The sequence below is a fragment of the Haliotis rubra genome, unplaced genomic scaffold (genome assembly GCF_003918875.1).
Source record: "Haliotis rubra isolate DU_JTF1 unplaced genomic scaffold, ASM391887v1 Scf386, whole genome shotgun sequence".
Lineage (NCBI taxonomy): Eukaryota > Metazoa > Mollusca > Gastropoda > Lepetellida > Haliotidae > Haliotis > Haliotis rubra.
Genome location: NW_025767064.1, coordinates 418,772 through 444,080, shown reverse-complemented (window position 1 = coordinate 444,080; position 25,309 = coordinate 418,772). Strand labels below are relative to the sequence as shown.

General features: G+C 37.8%; 1 protein-coding gene across 1 annotated transcript in view; it reads left to right on the top strand.

Moving 5' to 3' along the window:
• The first annotated feature begins 242 nt into the window (after positions 1 to 242).
• The window catches only part of LOC124286555 (ATP-dependent RNA helicase DHX33-like), an 80,982-nt gene continuing 55,915 nt past the window's right edge, over positions 243 to 25,309 (top strand). The window contains 8 exon segments of the mRNA XM_046722925.1: positions 243 to 317; positions 4,085 to 4,152; positions 5,813 to 5,976; positions 9,341 to 9,391; positions 10,753 to 10,824; positions 12,970 to 13,079; positions 13,738 to 13,855; positions 15,092 to 15,190. Coding sequence (XP_046578881.1) covers positions 4,104 to 4,152; positions 5,813 to 5,976; positions 9,341 to 9,391; positions 10,753 to 10,824; positions 12,970 to 13,079; positions 13,738 to 13,855; positions 15,092 to 15,190 — 663 coding nt within the window. The 5' untranslated portion in view covers positions 243 to 317; positions 4,085 to 4,103.

Here is a 25,309-nt window from a genome sequence, read left to right as displayed (position 1 = left end):
AATACAATTTCAGTTGGCAGACAATGGCAGTGGGTTGTGATTGTTGTGAAATATTTGATTCAGCAGCGAGCCTAGTTTTTCTCGGTAAGAATTCTGTCGGCGATTGGGCAACTGAGAAATACCTTCCCTGAAACTCACAAAATTGTAAATAAGTTGCCATTGTTTTTTGTTGGTAGATGCTTTGTGTCGACAGATGCCTGCACAACTATTTTATCAAAGTAATTTGTTGTATGGAAAGTAGTATGTTTGTCAATATGGCGTAAACGTGAACACGTGCGTTTGTTTTGGAACAGTTCATGGGGTGTAAACTACTTTTGGTAAATTCATGTAATTCATTCGTCAATAATGATTAAAGACATAACATTGTACACTTTTCAAACTATAGTAAAGGGTGCCTAACCCTAAACCCTAACGGTTATCGACCTAACGGATTGTTGGAAATTGTACATTTTCAAACTATTACCTGCTAACGACATTTTTGACAGGAGTAGCTATCGCAGGTCATATCCGATATCGGAAACAATCTGTCCCGATATGACAATCTTCACGCTCTGTGTTCTTATATGCACGTGCTGTTTACACAATACATGGCAATATTAGTTCATGATCACATCTTTGTTAAAAATCTAATACTTTAAAAAAATGATGAAAGGTGTCTGATAAAGTTTTTATGTCTGTTATGACCATATCACATTTCTGTGCAATCTGCAATCAGTTTCTAGTTTCTCGTCAAATAGGTAACGTGTTGGGTAGAACTATGTCCAAACCTAATTCATTTCAAAAATATCAGTTACTTTTAGTTGTACATTATTGTATGATATAGCAGATAAAACTACAATTTTGAAAGCAGATACATTTGATTAATTAGTCCATAAGGACATTCCTTACAATTGCTGTATGTACATGCTTAGTGAACATCATTTTGATACACAATGTCATTTAGAAAGTGGTCAAATGTAACACATTATATTTGGAATTACACTTTCTCAGTGGAGTTCAGATTCTAGTACTTTTGTTGGGTTGAGTCCCGTCCGGAATACGAACGTCCACACCCTCAGAGTCAGGCACCAAATCGCCAGCACACAAAGCCGTCTAACCCATTCAGTCATCGCTCAACTGGTAGTCAAGACTAACAGACTTTGTGTATTCCCCTGATAAATGTAAATTGTGCACGGCTCACACGACTGAAAGACATGTCATTTTGATATATTCAGATTCAACCTTCGATTTATAGATGCATGTTCTCATGTTAGAATAAAATCGATAAATCAGGAGTTGTTACAGTTTAACCTAAAATAGCTTAGTGGAGAGATATGAAACAAAGTTATAATTTTGCAGGCAAGATATTGGCTACTAATACAGGTGTCAGGGGTTTCATTGGACATCACAGAAAATACAAAGGGATAATAAGCTGAGCATTCTTCCATGTTGTAAATGTCACCAAGAATAAAAACTATTCCGCAAGCCTTTTTCAAGCATAATACAAGTTTTGTATTCCTATTAAATGCTATTATCATATTCATGATACAGAAACACACAATTGTTATAATGGATGTTCATGACATACCTCTTCTCAATTCTGTAGCTCTAGAAACTGCATATAAAAACAAAGTTTAACTTCAGAACTTCCCTGTTTATAGTATAGCCACACAAAATAAATGGATCTTGAAAATAGTTCCTGCTGAACCTAATTTGTATATTTATCAAATCATGGTACAAAATTTATCAGGATAATTTATCGATAACACTATATATTAGAGAGGCAGTATTTAATAAATAACGATAAATAATAATTTCTGAGGTCATACATGGCTGAATATTTATCAATAACACAAGCCCTAGAGAGGCAATTAACAATAGTAAATACTGAGATCATGCATGGCTGAATATTTCCATATGTCACTGTATCATAACCAGGGATTTATTAATGATTCTAAACTAAATAACCCTGGCAGACCAGATGTGGGAGAAAATGGTTTAGAATGGGTTTACGAATTTTCTGGGTTTTCTAATTTTCTTAAAATCAGTGGTATCTTAACATTAACATTACCTCTGATGGATACATAATGTTGAAGTTCTTGTTTGTATTTTCCTCAGGGAACTTAGGTAATATGACGTAAGGATTACATTGCTGAACAACTGATTGTCATACTCCATACACATGGGCCAGCCCGGTCATTTCAGGGTCCACAATGTTGCCTTGCAGAGTTGCATCCCTTTGGTGTTCCCGAATCTTATGGCTACAGATCCCTGATTCATTATGACATTTAGTTTGTGAGCACCATACCAAGTGGGAACCAACAAAGTGGTTAATATCATAAAACCTGCATCTTTTCTGGCTTTCTTCCCCCATTAAGGTGACAGACCCAATTTCATTTTCACACAGACCAATTAGTCCTGCTGAATATTTAGTGATGGTAGTTGTCCCAATTCTGGCAGTACAATTTCTGTATGTCCCATTTCTGGCAGTGGATTATAACACCTCCCTAATTACGTCATCTGGAGACTGCCGGTTTTGGGATAACACCCAGGAGATGATATGACCAAAATATTTTTCAAATTTGTGTTAAAGCAACTCACAAGTATAAACCCCCAACACACACAGACCCACCAACACCCCAACCAATCGTGTTATTTATGGTTTCTGATGTTTCATTACTGCTGTTCGTCAGTGTAATGTGGGTGGAAAGCGCAAGGTATGCCTACAAGGATGGGTATGGTACTGACAAATCAGTGGGACTGGGATTTGAACCCCCAGTCAAAGGTTTCTAGGGTGCCTAAGGGATGTCAGTCTGCACAACAAATTCTGGTGCCTTTGCCCACTGGGCAATCTAGGCCTAAGAAAAATGTGATTCCGATTACCCGACCGACCCTTGAATTCTGGTGCCTACCCTATTTTTGTAAGCAGTATGAATGAAAAAAGCTTTCAGATACCTTTGTTTTTTCCTGGCACCGACAGACATTGGTCATTCTGATAGAGAAAGTCGACATGATGTCTTATTAGTTTGTACTTTACTTCTAAAAAGATGTTATAAACAAATCCTACCTACCTACCGTGAGATTTTAAAGAGAGGTAATCGGAACCACAATATATTTTTTCATATGACCCTATGTTTTTTTAGAAAACAAAGTCATCATAGGTCAAATGGTTTCAGCCTAACCCTGAACATCCATAATTTGAGGAGCGGATATCACACCATTGAGGCACATTCCACTTCTGATCAATGTGCTGTTTAAATGCTTAAATAGTTATGATATAAGAATGATATAAATTACAACAAGGAGGCCTTGGTCTTACAGATGTTAGATGTGTAACCTCTAGTCATCAGGGGCGGTGGGGTAGCCTAGTGGTTAAAGTGTTGGCTCGTCACTCCGAAGACCCGGGTTCGAATCCCCACATGGGTACAATGTGTAAAGCCCATTTCTGGTGTCCCCCGCTGTGATGTTGCTGGAATATTGCTAAAAGCGGCGTAAAACCAAAACTCAGTCAGTCAGTCAGTCTAGTCATCATGGTGAGTACCGGTAAGATCATATGTATTTTCTGTTGTTCTGACCAGCTAGGGGCAGCTCATGTTTACATATGTATTTTCTGTTGTTCTGACCAGCTAGGAGCAGCTCATGTTTACATATGTAATTTCTGTTGTTCTGACCAGCTAGGAGCAGCTCATGTTTACATATGTATTTTCTGTTGTTCTGACCAGCTAGGAGCAGCTCATGTTTACATATGTATTTTCTGTTGTTCTGACCAGCTAGGAGCAGCTCATGTTTACATATGTATTTTCTGTTGTTCTGACCAGCTAGGAGCAGCTCATGTTTACATATGTATTTTCTGTTGTTCTGACCAGCTAGGAGCAGCTCATGTTTACATATGTATTTTCTGTTGTTCCTGACCTGCTAGGAGCAGCTCATGTTTCATATGTATTTTCTTGCTTGTTCTGACCAGCTAGGAGCAGCCTCATGTTTACATATGTATTTTCTGTTGTTCTGACCAGCTAGGGCTAGGAGCAGCTCATGTTTACATATGTATTTTCTTCTGTTGTTCTGACCAGCTAGGAGCAGCTCATGTTTACATATGTATTTTCAGTTGAGACCTTCACAAAAGTATGAGGATGATGGATGAACAGCCGCCAAGCAAGAGGCGAAAGTTTAACTGTAAATATGATTATTTCTTACAAGTTCTCTAAAATGATAATATTTTCCTGACCCAGTGCAAATCTTGGTTAGAGCGGGTCTTCTAACAACGCATGCTTGTCATTAGAGGCACCTATCAGGTCCCTATTAATTGATGTAGATCCTTGTTAGAAAATTAATGGTTTTCTTTTTTTTCAGTAATTTAAATTTGATTTCTGAATCCCTGTTACAGTCAAAACTAAGCAGCCAGGGGACAGCTCAGTTCAAAGATATACAGTAATTTAATGGGATACAGGTGGAAATTTTACTGAAACAAGACAATCCATTCACTCACCATTCACACAAATACAAGATTATTTTTAATTATCAAACATATTAGTATTATAATTAATTCAGTCGTCTTTGCACAATCCATGATATAAGAGCCATTTCGAATAACATTCAGCGTTTGTTACAAAAAATACATTTTTCAATATTATATCTCAATCTTAACTCACTTCTGAACTGAGTAATATTTGGTAAAACAGAATTGAGCTTGCATTTGTACAAGTAATATTTTCCCAATAATATGAACAAGCCAAAAACAGTCAGACAAATTTTTTTTCTTACAGCCAAACATTATCAGTTCCATAGTGAGATTAAGATCATGGATGTGGTCACAACCTTCTGTTAACCATGATAAAAAGTTTGACCTAAAGGTTTGCACAAATTCCCATTCCCATAACAAGTGACAAATAGATTCCTTTTCTTCATTACAGAATGAACATAAGTCAGAATCTTTTATTTTAATTTTTTAAAGAAATGTATTGGTAGTTAAAATTCTATGGTGTATTCTGTACTGGAACCACCTCAATTTGGTGTGGGGCGTGGGGGTAGCCTAGTGGTTAAAGCGTTGGCTTGTCCAGAGAGGACCGGGTTCGAATCCCCACATGGGTACAATATGTGAAGCCCATTTCTGGTGTCCCCTGCCGTGATGTTGCTGGAATATTGCTAAAAGTGGCGTAAAACTAAACTCAGTCAGTCAGTCAATTTGGTGTCTTAATGGTTGTCAGCAGCCCATGCTTGTCATTAGAGACAGCTAACATAATCGAGTGTTCCAAGGTGGCTGATTTGGTTGACATGCATCATCAAATGCCAGTTGTGTAGATGCTAATGATGTCAATTACTGGATTGCCCATCCCAAACTCCATTATTTGCACACCATCAGTGAGTGAGTGAATGAGTTTAGTTTTAAGCAGCACTCAGCAATTTTCCAGCTATATGGCGGCGGTCTGTAAACAATCAAATCTGGACCAGACAATCCAGTGATCAACAGCGTGAGCATCGATCTGCGCAATTGGGAACCGATGACATGTGTCAACCGAGTCAGCGAGCCTGACCACCCGATCCTGTTAGTCGCCTCTTATGACAAGCATTGGTTACTGAAGATCAATATTCTAACCTGGACCTTCATGGGTTCGCAGACCATCATCATATTTCTGGACTATTGCTGACTGCGGCATGAAACAACAAACATTCATTTCTGGTAACTAGGGAGTGAAAGTGGTGATCACAATTTGCAATGCAGTGTCGTGTGTTAGAAGGATCAGCTAACTTTGTACTCAAGACTGTCTTTGTTAAGATGCAGTATTCAAACTGAAACATATACATCAATGGCTCACATGTTCTTTTTCACTGACAGTTTCAAGTGTCCCGTTCAAAGACAAAGTGAACAATTTGCGAGAAGAACGAAAGAAACTCCCAATCTTTCCTGCACGCTCCCGCCTTGTACAGGAAGTGAGGAAACATGATAGCGTCATTGTTATCGGGGAAACAGGAAGTGGCAAAACAACACAAATACCTCAGGTACTACGTGGTGTTGTAGTGTGTCAGTTAGAGCTGTGTTGGTACGCTTTGTTATCATCATGAACATACCATACATACAGACTGAGATACTGTCACCATACACATCTCAGTAGTTAGGTTACAATCCAATACATAGATCAATAGTAAGGTTCATATCCAATACATATGTTGGTAGTAAGGTTATTATCTAACACATTGTTACAGTCTGATATATATCTCAGTAGTGAGGTTAATATAATACATATCAATAGTAAGGTTCATATCCAATACATATGTTGGTAGTAAGGTTATTATCTAACACATTGTTACAGTCTGATATATATCTCAGTAGTGAGGTTAATATAATACATATCTCAATTAAAAGTTTTCACCGTGATACAAGATACCATATATATAGTATGACCAGAAATTATTGAGAATTTTAGGAATATGGTTAATTGGATTTCTAGTATAAACATCCTTGACCAGCTATTAAGTGCTTGGTTTCATTCAAGAGAGACAACTCCGTTAATCCTTTTTCATTAGTTTGTGAAGAGTTATCCCCTTTGTTTACTTGCTAGCAGACGACATTTTCAGTGATCCTCAGTATGGATGATTTAGAGAAGAGGAAGTTGATTTTAGAGTATTATAACAAGGACATCAGATCAGCTTAAGTGATTTCAAGTAGAACAGGCATCCCTTTGTTCACTGTTTATCGTGTTTTGAAAAATATTGCAAATAGATATGGCATTGAGCACCAGGAAGGCGCAGGTAGGCCCTGAAAATTGACTGTCGGTGACAGGAGGCAGTTTGGTATTCTTGTTTCTAAAAACAAATGAAGGAGTTTAGAAAACTTAAGGCTGGATATGATTGATAGAGGAGCTGTGGCTGTCTGTAAGGAGACAATTAGAACTGAGCTGCATGCAATGGGTTGGCAGAAAAGTCGAGGAATTCCATCACCCATCATGAAACCTGACCAAAAGGAGCGAAGGTTGAACTGGTGCTTACAGCATTGAAATTTTACCTGGGACAATGTGATTTTGTCAGATGAAAGTTCTGTGTGGCTGTATCCTAATACACTGAAATTCTGGACCAAACAAACTGAAAAACCTTTGTATCAGCGCCCAAAGTACAGTCCGAAATTTAACGTGTGGGGTGGCATATCTGTATTAGGGGCAACGCACTTCTCTGTGTATTTGAAGGGAATATGAAAATTGAGCGGTTTACAGATATTCTCGAGGGACATTTACTTCAATCTGCTCACGTGTTCTATGGAAATGTTTTGATTTTCCAGCAGGACAACGACCCAAAACATCATTCAAAGCATTCACAGGCCTGGTTTCGGACCCAAAATATGACACTATTAGATTGGCCAAGCTATAGCCCTGACCTAAATCCAATAGAAAATGTTTGGGGATTTATGAAGGAAAGTGTCAGTTGAAGAAAAATCTGATAAATATTGCTGAAATGAAAGAAGAGGTGGTCCGATAGTGGGACAGCATGGACCCCGACTTTCTAACTTCTTTGATCAGTAGTATGCCCCGCCACATTGAAGCCTGCATTGCTGCCCATGGTGACTGGACAAAATACTATCTGTTCACCTGTCTTTGAATCTGGAGTTATGTTCCGCTAATACTTACATTTAATACGTAAGTAATGAGTGGAAAAAAATATAAAAAATTACAATCATAAATTCTCAATAATTTCTGGTTGTACTGTATATACTGCCATTACTGACTAGTGCTGTAACAATCCACCACATTTTCCAACATTGTGATACACCATGCCACAATAACATTGTACTGAACTGGATATAAAACAATACCATGATATTTCAGGGATATGTACCATGATGTATAACTGTATAAACAGTCATTGTATATGTCATATGCACGATAGTTCTCAAGCAAAACTTTCCTTACTTACCAGTAACCCAAATACTAGTACACATAACTGAGAAATAGTTTTCTTTTCATTCTCTTGTTCATCATATAATGACCCCAAATATGGAGTGTCAAGTTTTTATGTATTGTATATTAACATGTATCACATTCCCACTTTACTATGGAAATGTGTATCATATCATGTACTGCATTGACTATTGAGATATGTAACAAATAGATTCCACATCAAGAGCTTAAAGGTCACATGCGACCAAAAAATCAAACATAATTAAAACACAATTATCACTTCTTCATGACATATAATATGCATTGCTGATTATGAAAAAACAAATAAACAAAATTATAAGCGTATAATCGCAAATCAAAAGTGCAATATTTTGTACTTGGGTTTACCTCCCTCGAAACAAAGCAGCCGGGATACCGAACCCAGTCAGAGCGGGTGGGTGTGCACTCAAGTGTAACGCCTGGTTCATTAGCAGATGCAGCCTTCACGGCTCATTGTGTGTGTATATATATAGAGATGTTGGGTTTTGTAAATACATGCTCAATTTTGTGTATAACATTTTGCAATCAACAGACATCATAACATGTCATGTGTTCAAGTTATCACACCTGCCCGTCTGTGTAATTACATAATGTGACAGAGACCGAACTCGGGCCATAAATCAATGCGTTTTTTTATGGTGTATAGCCTGATTGGTGTTAAGTTCAAATTGCATGTGGTCAGTGATCGCAGTTGTGTATTGAATATTGTCATTAGCAGACAGGCAGGCAGACACACAGGTGTCAATAAAACAAGACATTGAGTTTTGTCTGTGACAGCTTACATATCTATATCACAGTTAGAAATTGTGTCAACGCTAAATAATGACATTTCTTTTAAGCATCGAACTGAGAAAGTGACTCGGTAAGAAGAACGCGGTGGTGAAATAGACAAATGAAATTATATAAACAGTTTATTTACTGTCATAACCTATAAAAGCTCGTACGCCTGTGAGATATCAACAAAACATTATGAAAATAGCTCACACCAAAAGCCTTCACCGAGTATTCACTCAGAAAGCCCGGCCCAAGTTGCGCGTGAACCTATTTCACTGCTTACGACGCTATGAGCGCAGCCCAGCTGTTGAAACCACGTATTCCCCAGAAGAGTCTGGGGAAAATTAGTGAATTGTTTGAACTCCGATTTCGCGCGTTTTTTTTCATCGCCTTATTTTTCAACTTTATAAGTTGAATTTGCATTTTTGACGCTTTGTTTCGGTAAGTCCATACTGAAAGGTATCAGAATCTGCAAAGTTGTGTTTTACGTTGCATGTGACCTTTAACAATTACAATATGGATACTGTGGATGCTGCATTGTCATCTTACTATCGATTTATATATCATATGTATTATACTGGGACCTAACTTGGTAGATATATTTTGTTCGGTGTATTGTATATACCACAGCCACACCATTGAGACATATTTGTTATTTGCAGTATCTCCTCGAGTGTGGTGTACACCATGGCAAACTCATTGCAGTTACTCAGGTAGGTGTTCTGTAGTCAATCAAAACATCCATCTCCAATGGGTTTTCTCGAATAGACTACTGGTCCTGAACAACCAATACCCATAGTGTGGTTCAGGGACTGAGACAACTGGTCCTTCAGCTGTGTGGTCAGACTCAGAGACATGGGTGATAGTGTGTCATCTTTCCCAGTGGTTAAAGCTGTGCTCGTCAGCGACCTGGACCCAGGTTCGAATCTCCACATGATTTGTACAATGTGTGAAGCCCATTTCTGGTGTCCCCGCCAATATTGCTGGAATATTGCTAAAAGCGGTAAAACTAAACTCACTTCACTCACTCTTTCCCAGACTCTGGATTGTTGCTTATGATATCAATCACTGGAATGTCTGGTCCAGACTTGGTTATGTACAGGCACACTTCACACAGCTGGAATATTTCTTTACGCGTGTTGGACATCAGATTCTCAATCCGTGCATATACAGTGCAATGAGGTCTCCTGAAGAGCCCAATATGGATTCTGAAACTGAATAGGTCTCCATTGTGATGTTTCATTAGTCCACCTTTGATTTTCTACTGTTACTTATTGTAAAACAGGCAATACAATACTTGCAATATTCTGACTGACTGAGTTTGGTTTTAGCTTTTGGCAATATTCCAGCAACATCAGCATGGGGACAATCGACAGAATGGGCTTCACATTCCCATATGGGGATCTCGAACCCGGTCTTCGGGCGTGATTTGTTTCCAACGCTTTAACCACTAGGGCTACCCCTAATCACCTATGCAATATTCAATAAAGCCAACTGTGGCCATACTCAGCCATTCACTGAACATGCAAAGGGATTCAATAAACTATGAAGTTAAGCAACATATAGCTACTATTCTCTGTTTTTATCACATTAATGTCGGAACCCATGAAGATCCATGTCAGATTTGGCCTTCAGCAACCCATGCATGTTGTAATTGAGGCAACTGAAAGGATCGGGCGGTCAGGCTCACTGATTTCGTTGACATAGTTTGATTGCGCAGATCGATGCTCATGGTGTTGATCACTGGATTGTCTGGTCCAGACTTGATTATTTACAGACTGCCACCATGTAGCTGGACTATTGCTGAGTATGGTGCAATGCAACAAACAAGCAAAAAACAAATTAATGTCGGAAGAAACCCCTGATTTATGTGGGTTCTGTACCATTACCACTTAGTTGAAACTCGCACATTTCTTGCTGACAAAACAACAAATGGCTCCAGTGAGAAACTGTTTTGACAGATTATACCTATAGGTCACTGTGCCCCATGTTTGTCATAATATGGTGAAGAAATGGAGCCATATAGTTTTCCTCTGTTACTTGTTCTGAACTATTACTTGCTCATTGACTTCAGCCTCGCCGAGTGGCAGCCATCACAGTGTCTCAGAGGGTCGCGGAGGAGAAGAACTGTCAAGTAGGAAAGCTGGTATGTGTCAACTGCAACAGCAGAAAACATCGTCTTGGTGTATGTTGAATATTGAAGTGTGAAGTTCTCTGTCTCAGTGTGTGTTGAATATTGAAGTGTGAAGTTCTCTGTCTCAGTGTATGTTGAATATTGAAGTGTGAAATCCTCTGTCTCAGTGTATGTTGAATATAGAAGTGTGAAGTCCTCTGTCTCAGTGTATGTTGAATGTGGAAGTGTGAAATCCTCTGTCTCAGTGTATGTTGAATATAGAAGTGTGAAGTCCTCTGTCTCAGTGTATGTTGAATGTAGAAGTGTAGAAATCCTCTGTCTCAGTGTATGTTGAATATAGAAGTGTGAAATCCTCTGTCTCAGTGTATGTTGAATATAGAAGTGTGAAGTCCTCTGTCTCAGTGTATGTTGAATATAGAAGTGTGAAATCCTCTGTCTCAGTGTATGTTGAATATAGAAGTGTGAAGTCCTCTGTCTCAGTGTATGTTGAATATAGAAGTGTGAAATCCTCTGTCTCAGTGTATGTTGAATATAGAAGTGTGAAGTCCTCTGTCTCAGTGTATGTTGAATATAGAAGTGTGAAAATCCTCTGTCTCAGTGTATGTTGAATATAGAAGTGTGAGAGTCCTCTGTCTCTAGTGTATGTTGAATGTGGAAGTGTGAAGTCCCTCTGTCTCAGTGTATGTTGAATATAGAAGTGTGAAGTCCCTCTGTCTCAGTGTATATTGAATATAGAAGTGTTGAAGTCCCTCTGTCTCAGTGTATGTTGAATATAGAAGTGTGAAGTCCTCTGTCTCAGTGTATGTTGAATATAGAAGTGTGAAGTCCTCTGTCTCAGTGTATGTTGAATGTGGAAGTGTGAAGTCCTCTGTCTCAGTGTATGTTGAATATAGAAGTGTGAAGTCCTCTGTCTCAGTGTATGTTGAATATAGAAGTGTAGAAGTCCTCTGTCTCAGTGTATGTTGAATATAGAGTGTGAAGTCCTCTGTCTCAGTGTATGTTGAATATAGAAGTGTAGAAGAGTCCTCTGTCTCAGTGTATGTTGAATATAGAAGTGTGAAGTCCTCTGTCTCAGTGTATGTTGAATGTGGAAGTGTGAAGTCCCTCTGTCTCAGTGTATATTGAATATAGAAGTGTGAAGTCCTCTGTCTCAGTGTATGTTGAATGTGGAAGTGTGAAGTCCTCTGTCTCAGTGTATGTTGAATATAGAAGTGAAGTCCCTCTGTCTCAGTGTATGTTGAATGTAGAAGTGTGAAGTCCTCTGTCTCAGTGTATGTTGAATATAGAAGTGTGAAGTCCTCTGTCTCAGTGTATGTTGAATATAGAAGTGTGAAGTCCTCTGTCTCAGTGTATGTTGAATATAGAAGTGTGAAGTCCTCTGTCTCAGTGTATGTTGAATATAGAAGTGTGAAGTCCTCTGTCTCAGTGTATGTTGAATATAGAAGTGTGAAGTCCTCTGTCCCAGTGTATGTTGAATGTGGAAGTGTGAAGTCCCTCTGTCCTTGTGTATATTGAATATAGAAGTGTGAAGTCCTCTGTCTCAATGTATGTTGAATATAGAAGTGTGAAATTCCTCTGTCTCAGTGTATGTTGAATATAGAAGTGTGAAGTCCTCTGTCTCAGTGTATGTTGAATATAGAAGTGTGAAGTCCTCTGTCTCAGTGTATGTTGAATATAGAAGTGTGAAGTCCTCTGTCTCAGTGTATGTTGAATGTAATAATGTATAATGATATTTCTTTCATTTTATGTGTGAAAATTGTAAGTACTGGTAGCTGACTAAAAACATTCAGTGGCAGATTTCTCTCTGTTATAGCTAAAGATGGATATGTCTGCAAAATAACTTCGAAAAATGGATATTAGCCAGCCACATTTTCTAGCCCTTTAGAATATGGTCTATGATATATTTCCCTGGTCTCACACCTACTGTATGCTCATATCTCTGGAGGGCTAGGTGGGGTAGCCTAGTGGTTTCAAAGTTGCGCTCGTCACACCGAAGACCGAGGGTTAGAATCCCCATTTCTGGTGTCCTCCGCTGTGATGTTGCTGGAATATTACTAAAGCTGGTAAAGAACCAAACTCAGTCAGTCCTTATCTCTGGAGACATTTGTCGATCTGTTTCTGACCTACACTGATGTATATCTTCCCTCTGCCCAATAGGTAGGCTACTGTGTCAGGTTTGACGATATGACGACAGATAGCACGAAAATCAAGTACATGACAGATGGTATGCTTCTGAGAGAGGCCATCTTGGATCCACTCATGAACAGGTAACCAGTTTAGAGAAAAACATTTCATCTTAGAAGTTTGTTTATGCATATTTTGAAATGAAACCGGCCCAGTAGGATGTATCTCCTATGTAATGTTCAACTAGATCTCTATCAATTTCTATTTGAGGCGGTGGGTAGCCTGAGTGGTTAAAGCGTTGGCTTGTCACCGAAGACCCGGTTCGAATCCCCACATGGGTACAATGTGTGAAGCCCATTTCTGGTTGTCCCCACATTGATCTTGCTGGAATATTGCTAAAAGTGGCGTGAAACCAAACTCAGTCAGTCAAGTCCTATTTGGAGTGGTGGACTGTGTGAAATGAATGTTAACTGACAACATGTTGTGTCTTTTTGTTGTTATTTATGTACTTCATATCCAAACTGTTTGTTTGTTGCACTAGACATCCAGGGGTTTCATACTGACATACATACAATAGTGTCACTGAATATTTGCATGTAGCATTAATCTGTAGAGGTGGATCCAGGATTTTGTGAGAAGAGGGGTGCACATAAATCATGAAGTCCAAAGGTTAGGGGGAAATGCTCCTCAGGGAAAGTTTTTTTCAAGGGAGAAGGGGAGTGCGCACACCTCCACCTCCATCTGGATCCGCTCCTAGTCTGTTCTCTCCCTGTCTAATATGTATGTGGTTTGATTGGTCAGGTACACTGTTGTGATCCTGGACGAAGCTCATGAGAGAACAATACACACAGATGTATTGTTTGGTGTGGTGAAAGCTGCTCAGAGAGACAGAAAGAAGAAGGGGTTGAAGCCATTGAAGGTAGGTTGTTCAGGGGTGGAAATAACTTTAAGATTGCTAGTGTACTCCAGTACAGTGGCACATGTAAAATCACTTCCCCTGATAATTTTTCCACTATACCGGTCCGTTTTCTTGTTGATTTTTTTAATAAAACAACATAATTAATATTGGAAAGTCAACTGACACACCGTACAGTGTGATATACAAATTTGCTTGCCTGACAGAAAAAAAACACTGGACTCGACGACGCGCCGGGCAATGGGTTATTTCCACCCTGAATGGTTTTAACCATACCTATATTATAGTCATAGTTTGTGAGTGTCTGTGAGTCTTTTTCGTCTTTAGCATTAATACAGTAATGTCCGTTACTTGGGTCACCAAAAAAATTTATCTTTGCACATTGTATCCATGGTCTTCACTCATTGAATCCTTGGTCTTTGATGAAAAAAACAAAACAAACAAACTCTGTTGATCTGAGTAGACTTTTATGTGTTGGGCCCCAGATTTTTCTTCATACAAATTTGTCATAGAGGTAGTCCATTGGTATTCCAGGGTCAGGCAAGTCTCCTAGCTGTCCCTCAGATCTGACTAATGAGGACTGGGCAGTGAGACATGCTGACAGTTTAGATTAGTGGTGTTCCGATTAATTGAAATAATCGAAGATTGGTCGCAGTGACCGAACAACCAAGCAATCGATCACATTTTCTCATAATCAAACACAAACGATTTTGGAACTGCTGTTTTAATCTTTGAAACACTTGACGATGGAACATATCTTCAAAGTTGTTGAGACTGCAAACTTGTTTAATTCTTAGAAAACTCACACTAAAGTCATGACTGAATATTTCTTGAAGACTCTTGGAAGTTTATGTTCATGATATATTAGTCATCACTTTAAAGTAGCAAGTTGCACCATGTTATACATATCTGCAATAACGACCTGGATAGGAAAATCTGAAAAAAGATGCTAACCAATTTTTTTCGATGATTGTTCGTTGGTAATGAAGCAATCATCAATTGTGAGATTTCAACCAATTCCCAACACTAGTTTAGATCACTGCTCATGCTCTCAGTCACATTCTGTTCTCGTACATGTTATTCAGTTATGTAAGGGCGTCTGTGATATTCATGGAATATTTCTGACTGGCGTTAAACAACATTCACTCACTACAGTAGAAGAATGGTTGTATGTGTAACCCTAGATTATATGCAAGTATCTGTAAGTTGACCAAGCAGCTCCATTGATTTTGTTTTCAGATAATTGTGATGTCAGCCACTATGGACGTGGACCACTTCTCTGCTTACTTCAACCAAGCACCTGTTCTGTACCTGGAGGGTCGACAGTTTCCAGTCCAGGTACACATATAGTAACGAGTATCTCAACACATGGTCAAGTGAATGGGCATATTTAGCCAGTACCATCCTTTGTAATTAATGACTGGGTTGCACTGTTCATAAATTGCCTTGAATATAGATTCTACCTTCAAAAGGACTTGGAAGATGGAACATATGTCTAGAAATGTCTTGAACCTTCCTTTATATTTCCCATCAGAATTCCCATCGAAAACTGCTTATGGAGTTTGATTTTGTTATTGTTGAAACTGTTTTCCAAATTTAAAGAAAAAATCTGTGAGTAATCTATGTATAATGAGTAATGAGAGTTATGTCCCTTTGAATGATAGCTTCGGATTTTGGAGTTGAATATACTTCATTCCATAACAAAGCATATATATGTAAATGGTTGGATGTGTTTTGAGCTTTCACAGCTTACTGCACTGAAGAATGATGGGTGTGTTTCAAAGAGAGCCGCTACTTTGGGATACCCCGTTTCTCAATTGGACCACACTTTCAGACATTGTATGTTCCTAACATTGCTCCATGTTAACTTGGCGGGTTTTTATTATATGACACATTACAATAAATTTACGTGGCTTCTTTGTCGATTCTCCTGCTCCAAACGTTTTTCGGGAATTAATATACATAATTTTAAAACATTAACAGAGCACTGACCATCCTCTAATAACCGGATCTGATACAGAACAAAATGTAACTCTCAACTGGGTACAAAATGTGATTGCTTTCTTGTTCAAGTCATGAAGTTGGCATGCGTCTTGTCAGTATACGGAGAAAACAAACTCTATTTCCTTAGCCCTTGGCCCAAATAGAGATAAGATATCGCCAAAACAATTGAACAAACGAAGAACGATAACTTTTGGAAAGAACATACGAGTACTCACACGCCTGTCCCATTTGTCTATTGGCATCCTGTCTACGGTCTGGAAGTAAACTGTCTATATGCTGCCCCGTGAGATATTGTCCCTGTAATTAGGCTAAACGGTATTTTAGCACTTTATTGATATGGGCGTATTCATGATACAATTTTCGGTTGGCAGACAATGGCGGTGGAGTTGTGATTAATTAATGCCGAGAATATTTGATTCAGCAAGCTGAGCCTAGTGTTTCTCAGTACCAAGAATTCTATCGGCGATTGGGCAACTGAGAGCTCACCTTCCCTGGAAACTCACAAAATCGATGATCAATAAGTTGTCATTGTTTTTGTTGGTAGATGCTTTGTGTCGACAGATTTGCCTGCAATAACTATTTTATCAAAGTAATTTTTGTTGGCAATATCGAAAGTAGTGGCGTTTTATCAATATGGCGTAAACGTGAACACGTGCGTTTGTTCTAAGGGAACAGTTCATGGGGTGTAAACTACTTTTGTTGACATGCTTAATTCATTCGTCAATAATGACCAGAGACATAACATGGGAGTACTGCACTTTACCACGCGCACTTTTTCAGATTAATTAGCGCTGCTGGGGTTCCCTAACCTAACCCTTACCCTAACCTAAGGATCGTAAAGGGTACACCTAACCCTAAGGATCGTAAAGGGCCTGCTAACCCCAAGGATAGTAAAGGGTGCCTAACCCTGAATAAGTGGTGCTAACCCTAAGGATCGTAAAGGTGCCTAACCTAAACCCTAATAACCCTAAGGATCGTAAAAGGAAGCAGCGGGCTGCGCCCGGTAAAGATATCATTCTAGCCCATAACATTGTAATACACTTTTCAAACTATTATTACCTGCTAACAGTTGTAGACCCGGCTTGTTGGAAAGACATTTTTTGACAGGAGTAAGCTATCGCAGATCATATCCGATATCGGGAAACACAATCTGTCCCGATATGACAATCTTCACACTCTGTGTTCTTATAATGCTGCGTGCTGTTTGCACACAATACATGGCAATATTAGTTCATGATCACATCTTTGTTAAAAATCTAATGCTTTAAAAAATGATGAAGAAAGGTGTCTGATAAAGAAAGTTTTTACATGTCTGTTACTTGAGCCATATCACATTTCTGTGCAATCTGCAATCAGTTTCTAGTTTCTAAATCAAATAGGTAGCGTGTTGGGTAGAACTATGTCCAAACCTAATTTCATTTCCAAAATATCAGTTACTGTTAGTTGTACATTATTGTATGATATAGCAGATAAAACTACAATTTTGACAGCAGATACATTTGATTAATGAGTAGTCCATAAAAGGACATTCCTTACAATTGCTGTATGTACATGCTTAGTGAACATCATTTTGATACACAATGTCATTTTAAGAAAGTGGTCAAATGTAACGCACATTGCTTATTTTGGAATTACACTTTCTCGTGGGGGATTCAGATTCTAGTACTTTTGTTGGGTTGAGTCCCATCACAGAGTCTCGAACATCCACACCCCACCAGAGTCAGGCGCCAAATGCGCCAAGAAGAGCACACAAGGCGTCTAACTCCATTCCAGTCATGCAGCTCAGCTGGTAGTCAAGACCACGAACAGTATGTATTCCCCTGATAAGTGTGTAACTTATTGCACGCGGCTCACACGACTGAAAGATCGATGTCAGTTTGATATATTCAGAGATTCAACCTTAGATTTATAGATGCATGTTCTCATGTTAAAATAAAATCGGCTAAACTCAGGAAGTTATTTACAGTTTAACCTAAAAATTGTTTAGTGGGGGAATATGAAACAAAATTACAATGTTGCAAGGCAAGATATTGGCTACTAATACGGAGTGTCAGAGTTTCCATTGGACATCACAGAAAATACAAAGGGATAATAAGCTAGCGTGACATTTTTCCATGTTGTGGAAATGTCACTTATCAAGAATAAAAACTATTCCATAGTTTTTCCTTTTCAAGCATAATACAAGTTTTGTATTCCTATTAAATGCTATTATCATATTCATGATACAGAAACACACACATTGTGATAATGGATGTTCATGACATACCTCTTCTACCTCCAGTTCTGTAGCCTCTTAGAAACTGCATCTTAAAACAAAGTTTAACTTCAGAACTTACCCTGTTTATAGTATGATAATACGCATGAATAAATGGATCTTGAAAATAGTTCACTGCTGAACCTAGTTTTGTATATATATCAAATCATGAAGAACGAGGTACATCAGGAAGATTGCTTCGATAACACAGAGGCGCAGTGTTTAATAATAACAATAATAATAATTTCTGAGGTCATACATGGCTTGAATGTTATCAATAGCACAAGCCCCTAGGAGAGGCAATTGTCAATAATATAAATGCGGAAATCATACAATGTACTGAATATTTTCATATGTCGCAAATATCAACCAGGGTGTTATTAATGATTCTGAACTAAATAACCCTTGGCAGACCAGATGTGGGAGTAAATGGTTTTAGAAATGGGTTTACTTATTTTTCTGGGTTTTCTAATTTTCTTAAAATCAGTGGTATCTTTACATTAACATTACCTCACCTGGATACATAATGTTGAAGTTCTTGTTTGGCCTTGTATATTCCTCAGGGAACTTGGAAGTAATATGACGTAATAAGGATTACATTGCTGAACAACTGGTTGTCATGCACCATACGCATGGGCCAGCTCCAGTCATTTCAGGGTCCCACAATGTTGCCTTGCAGAGTTGCATCCCTTTAGTGTTCCTGAATCTTATGGCTACAGATCCCCTGATTCATTAAGTGACATTTAGTTTGTGAGCACCATACCAAGTGGGGAACCAACAAAGTGGTTAATATCATAAAAAACCTGCATCTTTTTCTGGCTTTCTTCCCCCATTAAGGTGACAGACCCAATTTCATTTTCACACAGACCAATTAGTCCTGGGTTGAATATTTGTAGTGATGGTAGTTGTCCCAAGTTCTGGCAGTGCACAATTTCTGTATGTCCCATTTCTGGCAGTGAATTAATTATAACACCTCCTTAATTACGTCATCTGAGACTGCCAGTTTTGGGATAACACCCAGAGATGATATGACCCAAAATATTTTTCAAATTTGTGTTAAAGCAACTCACAAGTATAAAACCCCCCAACACACACACAGACCCACCAACACTCCCAACTCCAATCATGTTAATTATGGTTTCAAGTTGTTTCCCATTGCTGTTCATCAGTGTAATGTATGCGGAGAGCCCAAGGTATGTCTACAAGGATGGGTAATGGTACTGACAAATCAGTGGACTGGGATTTTAAACCCCAGTCAAAGGTTTCTAGGGTGCTTAAGGGATGTCAGTCTGCTCAACAAATTCTGGTGCCTTTGCCCACACTGGGCAATCTGAGCCCTAAGAAAAAAATGTGATTCCGATTGCCCAACCGAATTCTTTGAATTCTGGTGCCTACCCTATTTTTAAGCAGTGTGGAATGAAAGAAGCTTTCAGATACCATTGTTTTTCCCTGGCACTGACAGACATTGGTCATTCTGATAGAGAAAGTCGCATACATGATGTCTTATTAGTTTGTACTTTTACTTCTAAAAAGATGTTATACCAGTAAACAAATCCTACCTACCTACCGTAGAGTTTAAAGAGAGGTAATCGAACCACAATATATATTTTTTTCATATGACCTCATGTTTTTTAGAAAACAAAGTCATCATAGATCAAATGGTTCAGCCTAACCGCGAAGATCCATAATTTGAGGAGCCGGATATCACACACCATTGAGGCAATACTTCATTTCACTCTTGATCAATGTGCTGTTTAAAATTCTTAAATAGTTATGATATAAGAATGATATAAATTACACAATAAGGAGGCCTTGGTCTTACAGATGTTAGATGTGTAACCTCTCAGTCATCAGGGTGTGGGGTAGCCTAGTGGTTAAAGTGTTGGCCTCGTCAATCAAGACCCAGGTTCGAATCCCCACATGGGTACAATGTAAAAGCCCATTTCTTGTGTCCCCTCGCCGTGATGTTGCTGGAATATTGCTAAGTTTACATAAAACCAAAACTTAGTCAGTCAGTCTAGGCGATCATGGTAAGTAAGATCATATGTATTTTCTGTTGTTCTTGACCAGCTAGGAGCAGCTCATGTTTACATATGTATTTTCTGTTGTTCTGACCTGCTAGGAGCAGCTCATGTTTACATATGTATTTTCTCTGTTGTTCTGACCTGCTAGGAGTAGCCCATGTTTACATATGTATTTTCTGTTGTTCCTGACCTGCTAGGAGCAGCCTATGTTTACATACATGTATTTTCTGTTGTTCTGACCAGCTAGGAGCAGCTCATGTTTACATATGTATTTTCTGTTGTTCTGACCAGCTAGGGAGCAGCTCATGTTTACATATGTATTTTCTGTTGTTCTGACCAGCTAGGAGCAGCTCATGTTTCTTACATATGTATTTTCTGTTGTTCCTGACCTGCTAGGAGCAGCCCATGTTTACATATGTATTTTCTGTTGTTCCGACCTCAGCTAGAGCAGCCTCATGTTTACATATGTATTTTCTGTTGTTCTGACCAGCTAGGAGCAGCTCATGTTTACATATGTATTTTCTGTTGTTCTGACCAGCTAGGAGCAGCTCATGTTTACATATGTATTTTCTGTTGTTCTGACCTGCTAGGAGCAGCTCATGTTTCTTACATATGTATTTTCAGTTGTTCCTGACCAGCTAGGAGCAGCCTCATGCTTACATATGTATTTTCTGTTGTTCTGACCAGCTAGGGGCAGCTCATGTTTACATACATGTATTTTCTGTTGTTCTGACCAGCTAGGAGCAGCTCATGTTTACATATGTATTTTCTGTTAGTTCTGACCAGCTAGGAGCAGCTCATGTTTACATATGTATTTTCAGTTGAGACCTTCACAGAAGTGCTATGAGGATGATGGATGAACAGCCGCCAAGCAAGAGGCTAAAGTTTAACTGTAAAATAAGATTATTTCTTACAAGTTCTCTAAAATGATAATATTTTCCTGACCCAGTGCAAATCTTGGTTAGAGCTGGTCTTCTAACAACCCGCGTAGTTTACGTCATTAGAGGCACTCTATCAGGTCCCTATTAACTGATGTAGATCCTTGTTAGAAAATTAATGGTTTTCTTTTTTCAGTAATTTAAATTTTATTTCTGAATCCCTTGTTACAGTCAAAACTAAGCAGCCAGGGGACAGCTCAGTTCGAAGATATACAGTAATTTAATGGGATACAGGTGGAAATTTTACGAAACAAGACAATCCATTCACTCACCATTCACACAAATACAAGATTATTTTTAATTATCAAACATATTAGGAACATAATTAATTCAGTCGCCTTTGAACAATCCATGATATAAGAGCCATTTCAATAAAATTCAGCGCTTTGTTAAAGAAAATACATTTTTCAATATTATATCTCAATCTTAACTCACTTCTGAACTGAGTAATATTTGGTGAAACAGAATTGAGCTTGCATTTGTACAAGTAATATTTTCCCAATAATATGAACAAGCCAAAACAGTCAGACAAATTTTTTTTCTTACAGCCAAACATTATCAGTTCCATAGTGAGATTAAGATCATGGATGTGGTCACAACCTTCTGTTAACCATGATAAAAAGTTTGACCTAAAGGTTTGCACAAATTCCCATTCCCATAACAAGTGACAAATAGATTCCTTTTCTTCATTACAGAATGAACATAAGTCAGAATCTTTTATTTTAATTTTTTAAAGAAATGTATTGGTAGTTAAAATTCTATGTTGTATCCTGTACTGGAACCATCTCAATTTGGTGTGTGGCGGTAGGGTAGCCTAGTGGTTAAAGCGTTGGCTCGTCACGCCGAGGACCCAGGTTCGAATCCCCACATGGGTACAATATGTGAAGCCCATTTCTGGTGTCCCCTGCCGTGATGTTGCTGGAATATTGCTAAAAGTGGCGTAAAACTAAACTCAGTCAGTCAGTCAATTTGGTGTCTTAATGGTTGTCAGCAGCCCATGCTTGTCATTAGAGACAGCTAACATAATCGAGTGTTCCAAGGTGGCTGATTTGGTTGACATGCATCATCAAATGCCAGTTGTGTAGATGCTAATGATGTCAATTACTGGATTGCCCATCCCAAACTCCATTATTTGCACACCATCAGTGAGTGAGTGAATGAGTTTAGTTTTAAGCAGCACTCAGCAATTTTCCAGCTATATGGCGGCGTCTGTAAACAATCAAATCTGGACCAGACAATCCAGTGATCAACAGCTTGAGCATCGATCTGCGCAATTGGGAACCGATGACGCGGTCAACCGAAGTCAGCGAAAGCCTGACCACCCGATCCTGTTAGTCAGCCTCTTATGACAAGCATTGGTTACTGAAGATCAATATTCTAACCTGGACCTTCATGGGTTCGCAGACCATCATCATATTTCTGGATTATTGCTGACTCAAGTGCATGAAACAACACACATTCATTTCTGGTAACTAGGGAGTGAAAGTGGTGATCACAATTTGCAGTGCAGTGTCGTGGTATTGTTAGAAGGATCAGCTAACTTTGTACTCAAGACTGTCTTTGTTAAGATGCAGTATTCAAACTGAAACATATACATCAATGGCTCACATGTTCTTTTCACTGACAGTTTCAAGTGTCCCGCCTCAAAGACAAAGTGAACAATTTTGCGAGAAGAACGAAAAAGAACTCCTAAATCTTTCCTGCATTCCGCCTTTGTACAGGAAGTGAGGAAACATGATAGCGCCATTGTTATCGGGAAACAGGAAGTGGCAAAACAACACAAATACCTCAGGTACTACATGTGGTGTTGTAGTGTGTCAGTTAGAGCTGTGTTGGTATGCTTTGTTATCATCATGAACATACCATACATACAGACTGAGATACTGTCACCATACACATCTCAGTAGTTAGGTTACTATCTAATACATAGATCAATAGTAAGGTTCATATCCAATACATATGTTGGTAGTAAGGTTATTATCTAACACATTGTTACAGTCTGATATATATCTCAGTAGTCAGGTTAATATAATACATATCAATAGTAAGGTTCATATCCAATACATATGTTGGTAGTAAGGTTATTATCTAACACATTGTTACAGTCTGATATATATCTCAGTAGTGAGGGTTAATATAATACATATCAATAGTAAGGTTCATATCCAATACATATGTTGGTAGTAAGGTTATTATCTAACACATTGTTACAGTCTGATATATATCTCAGTAGTGAGGTTAATATAATACATATCAATAGTAAGGTTCATATCCAATACATATGTTGGTAGTAAGGTTATTATCTAACACATTGTTACAGTCTGATATATATCTCAGTAGTGAGGTTAATATAATACATATCAATAGTAAGGTTCATATCCAATACATATGTTGGTAGTAAGGTTATTATCTAACACATTGTTACAGTCTGATATATATCTCAGTAGTGAGGTTACTATCTAATACATATCAATAGTAAGGTTCATATCCAATACATATGTTGGTAGTAAGGTTATTATCTAACACATTGTTACAGTCTGATATATACCCTCAGTAGTGAGGTTAATATAATACATATATCAATAGTAAGGTTCATATCCAATACATATGTTGGTAGTAAGGTTATTATCTAACACATTGTTACAGTCTGATATATATCTCAGTAGTGAGGTTAATATAATACATAGATCAATAGTAAGGTTCATATCCAATACATATGTTGGTAGTAAGGTTATTTATCTAACACATTGTTACAGTCTGATATATATCTCGAGTAGTTAGGTTACTATCACAATACATAGATCAATAGTAAGGTTCATATCCAATACATATGTTGGTAGTAAGGTTATTATCTAACACATTGTTACAGTCTGATATATATCTCAGTAGTTAGGTTACCATTCAATACATAGATCAATAGTAAGGTTCATATCCAATACATATGTTGGTAGTAAGGTTTATTATCTAACACATTGTTACAGTCTGATATATATCTCAGTAGTTGGGTTACTATCTAATACATAGATCAATAGTAAGGTTCATATCCAATACATATGTTGGTAGTAAGGTTATTATCTAACACATTGTTACAGTCTGATATATATCCTCGGTAGTGAGGTTAATGCTTAATACATATATCAATAGTAAAGGTTCATATCCAATACATATGTTGGTAGTAAAAGTATTATCTAACATTAATGTTGCAGTCTGATATATATCTCCCAGTAATTGAGGTTAATATGATACATATCAATAATGGAGTTCATATCCAATACATATGTTGGTAGTAAGGTTATTATCTAACACATTGATACAGTCTTCGATATATATCTCAGTAGTGAGTTAATATAATGCATATCAATAGTAAGGTTCATATCCAATACATATGTTGGTAGTAAAGGTTATTATCTAAATACACAGCCACAGTCTGATATATATCTCAGTGAGGTGAGGTTACTATCTAATACATAGATCAATAGTAAGGTTCATATCCAATACATATGTTGGTAGTAAGGTTATTATCTAACACATTGTTACAGTCTGATATATATCTCAGTAGTTAGGTTACTATCTAATACATAGATCAATAGTAAGGTTCATATCCAATACATATGTTGGTAGTAAGGTTATTATCTAACACATTGTTACAGTCTGATATATATCTCAGTAGTGAGGTTAATATAATACATATCAATAGTAAGGTTCATATCCAATACATATGTTGGTAGTAATATATCTAACACATTGTTACAGTCTGATATATATCTCTCAGTAGTGAAAGTTAATATAATACATATCAATAATAAGGTTCATATCCAATACATATGTTGGTAGTAAGGTTATTATCTAACACATTGTTACAGTCTGATATATATCTCAGTAGTGAGGTTAATGATATAATACATATCAATAGTAAGGTTCATATCCAATACATATGTTGGTAGTAAGGGTTATTATCTAACACATTGTTACAGTCTGATATATATCTCAGTAGTGAGGTTAATATAATACATATCGCAATCAAAAGTTTACACTGTGATACAAGATACCATATATATATACTGCCATTACCATATATTTTTACTGCCATTACTGACTAGTGCTGTAACAATCCACCACATTTTCCAACATTGTGATACACCATGCCACAATAACATTGTACTGAACTGATGTAAAACAATACCATGATATTTCAGGGGTTATGTACCATGATGTATAACTGTATAAACAGTCATTG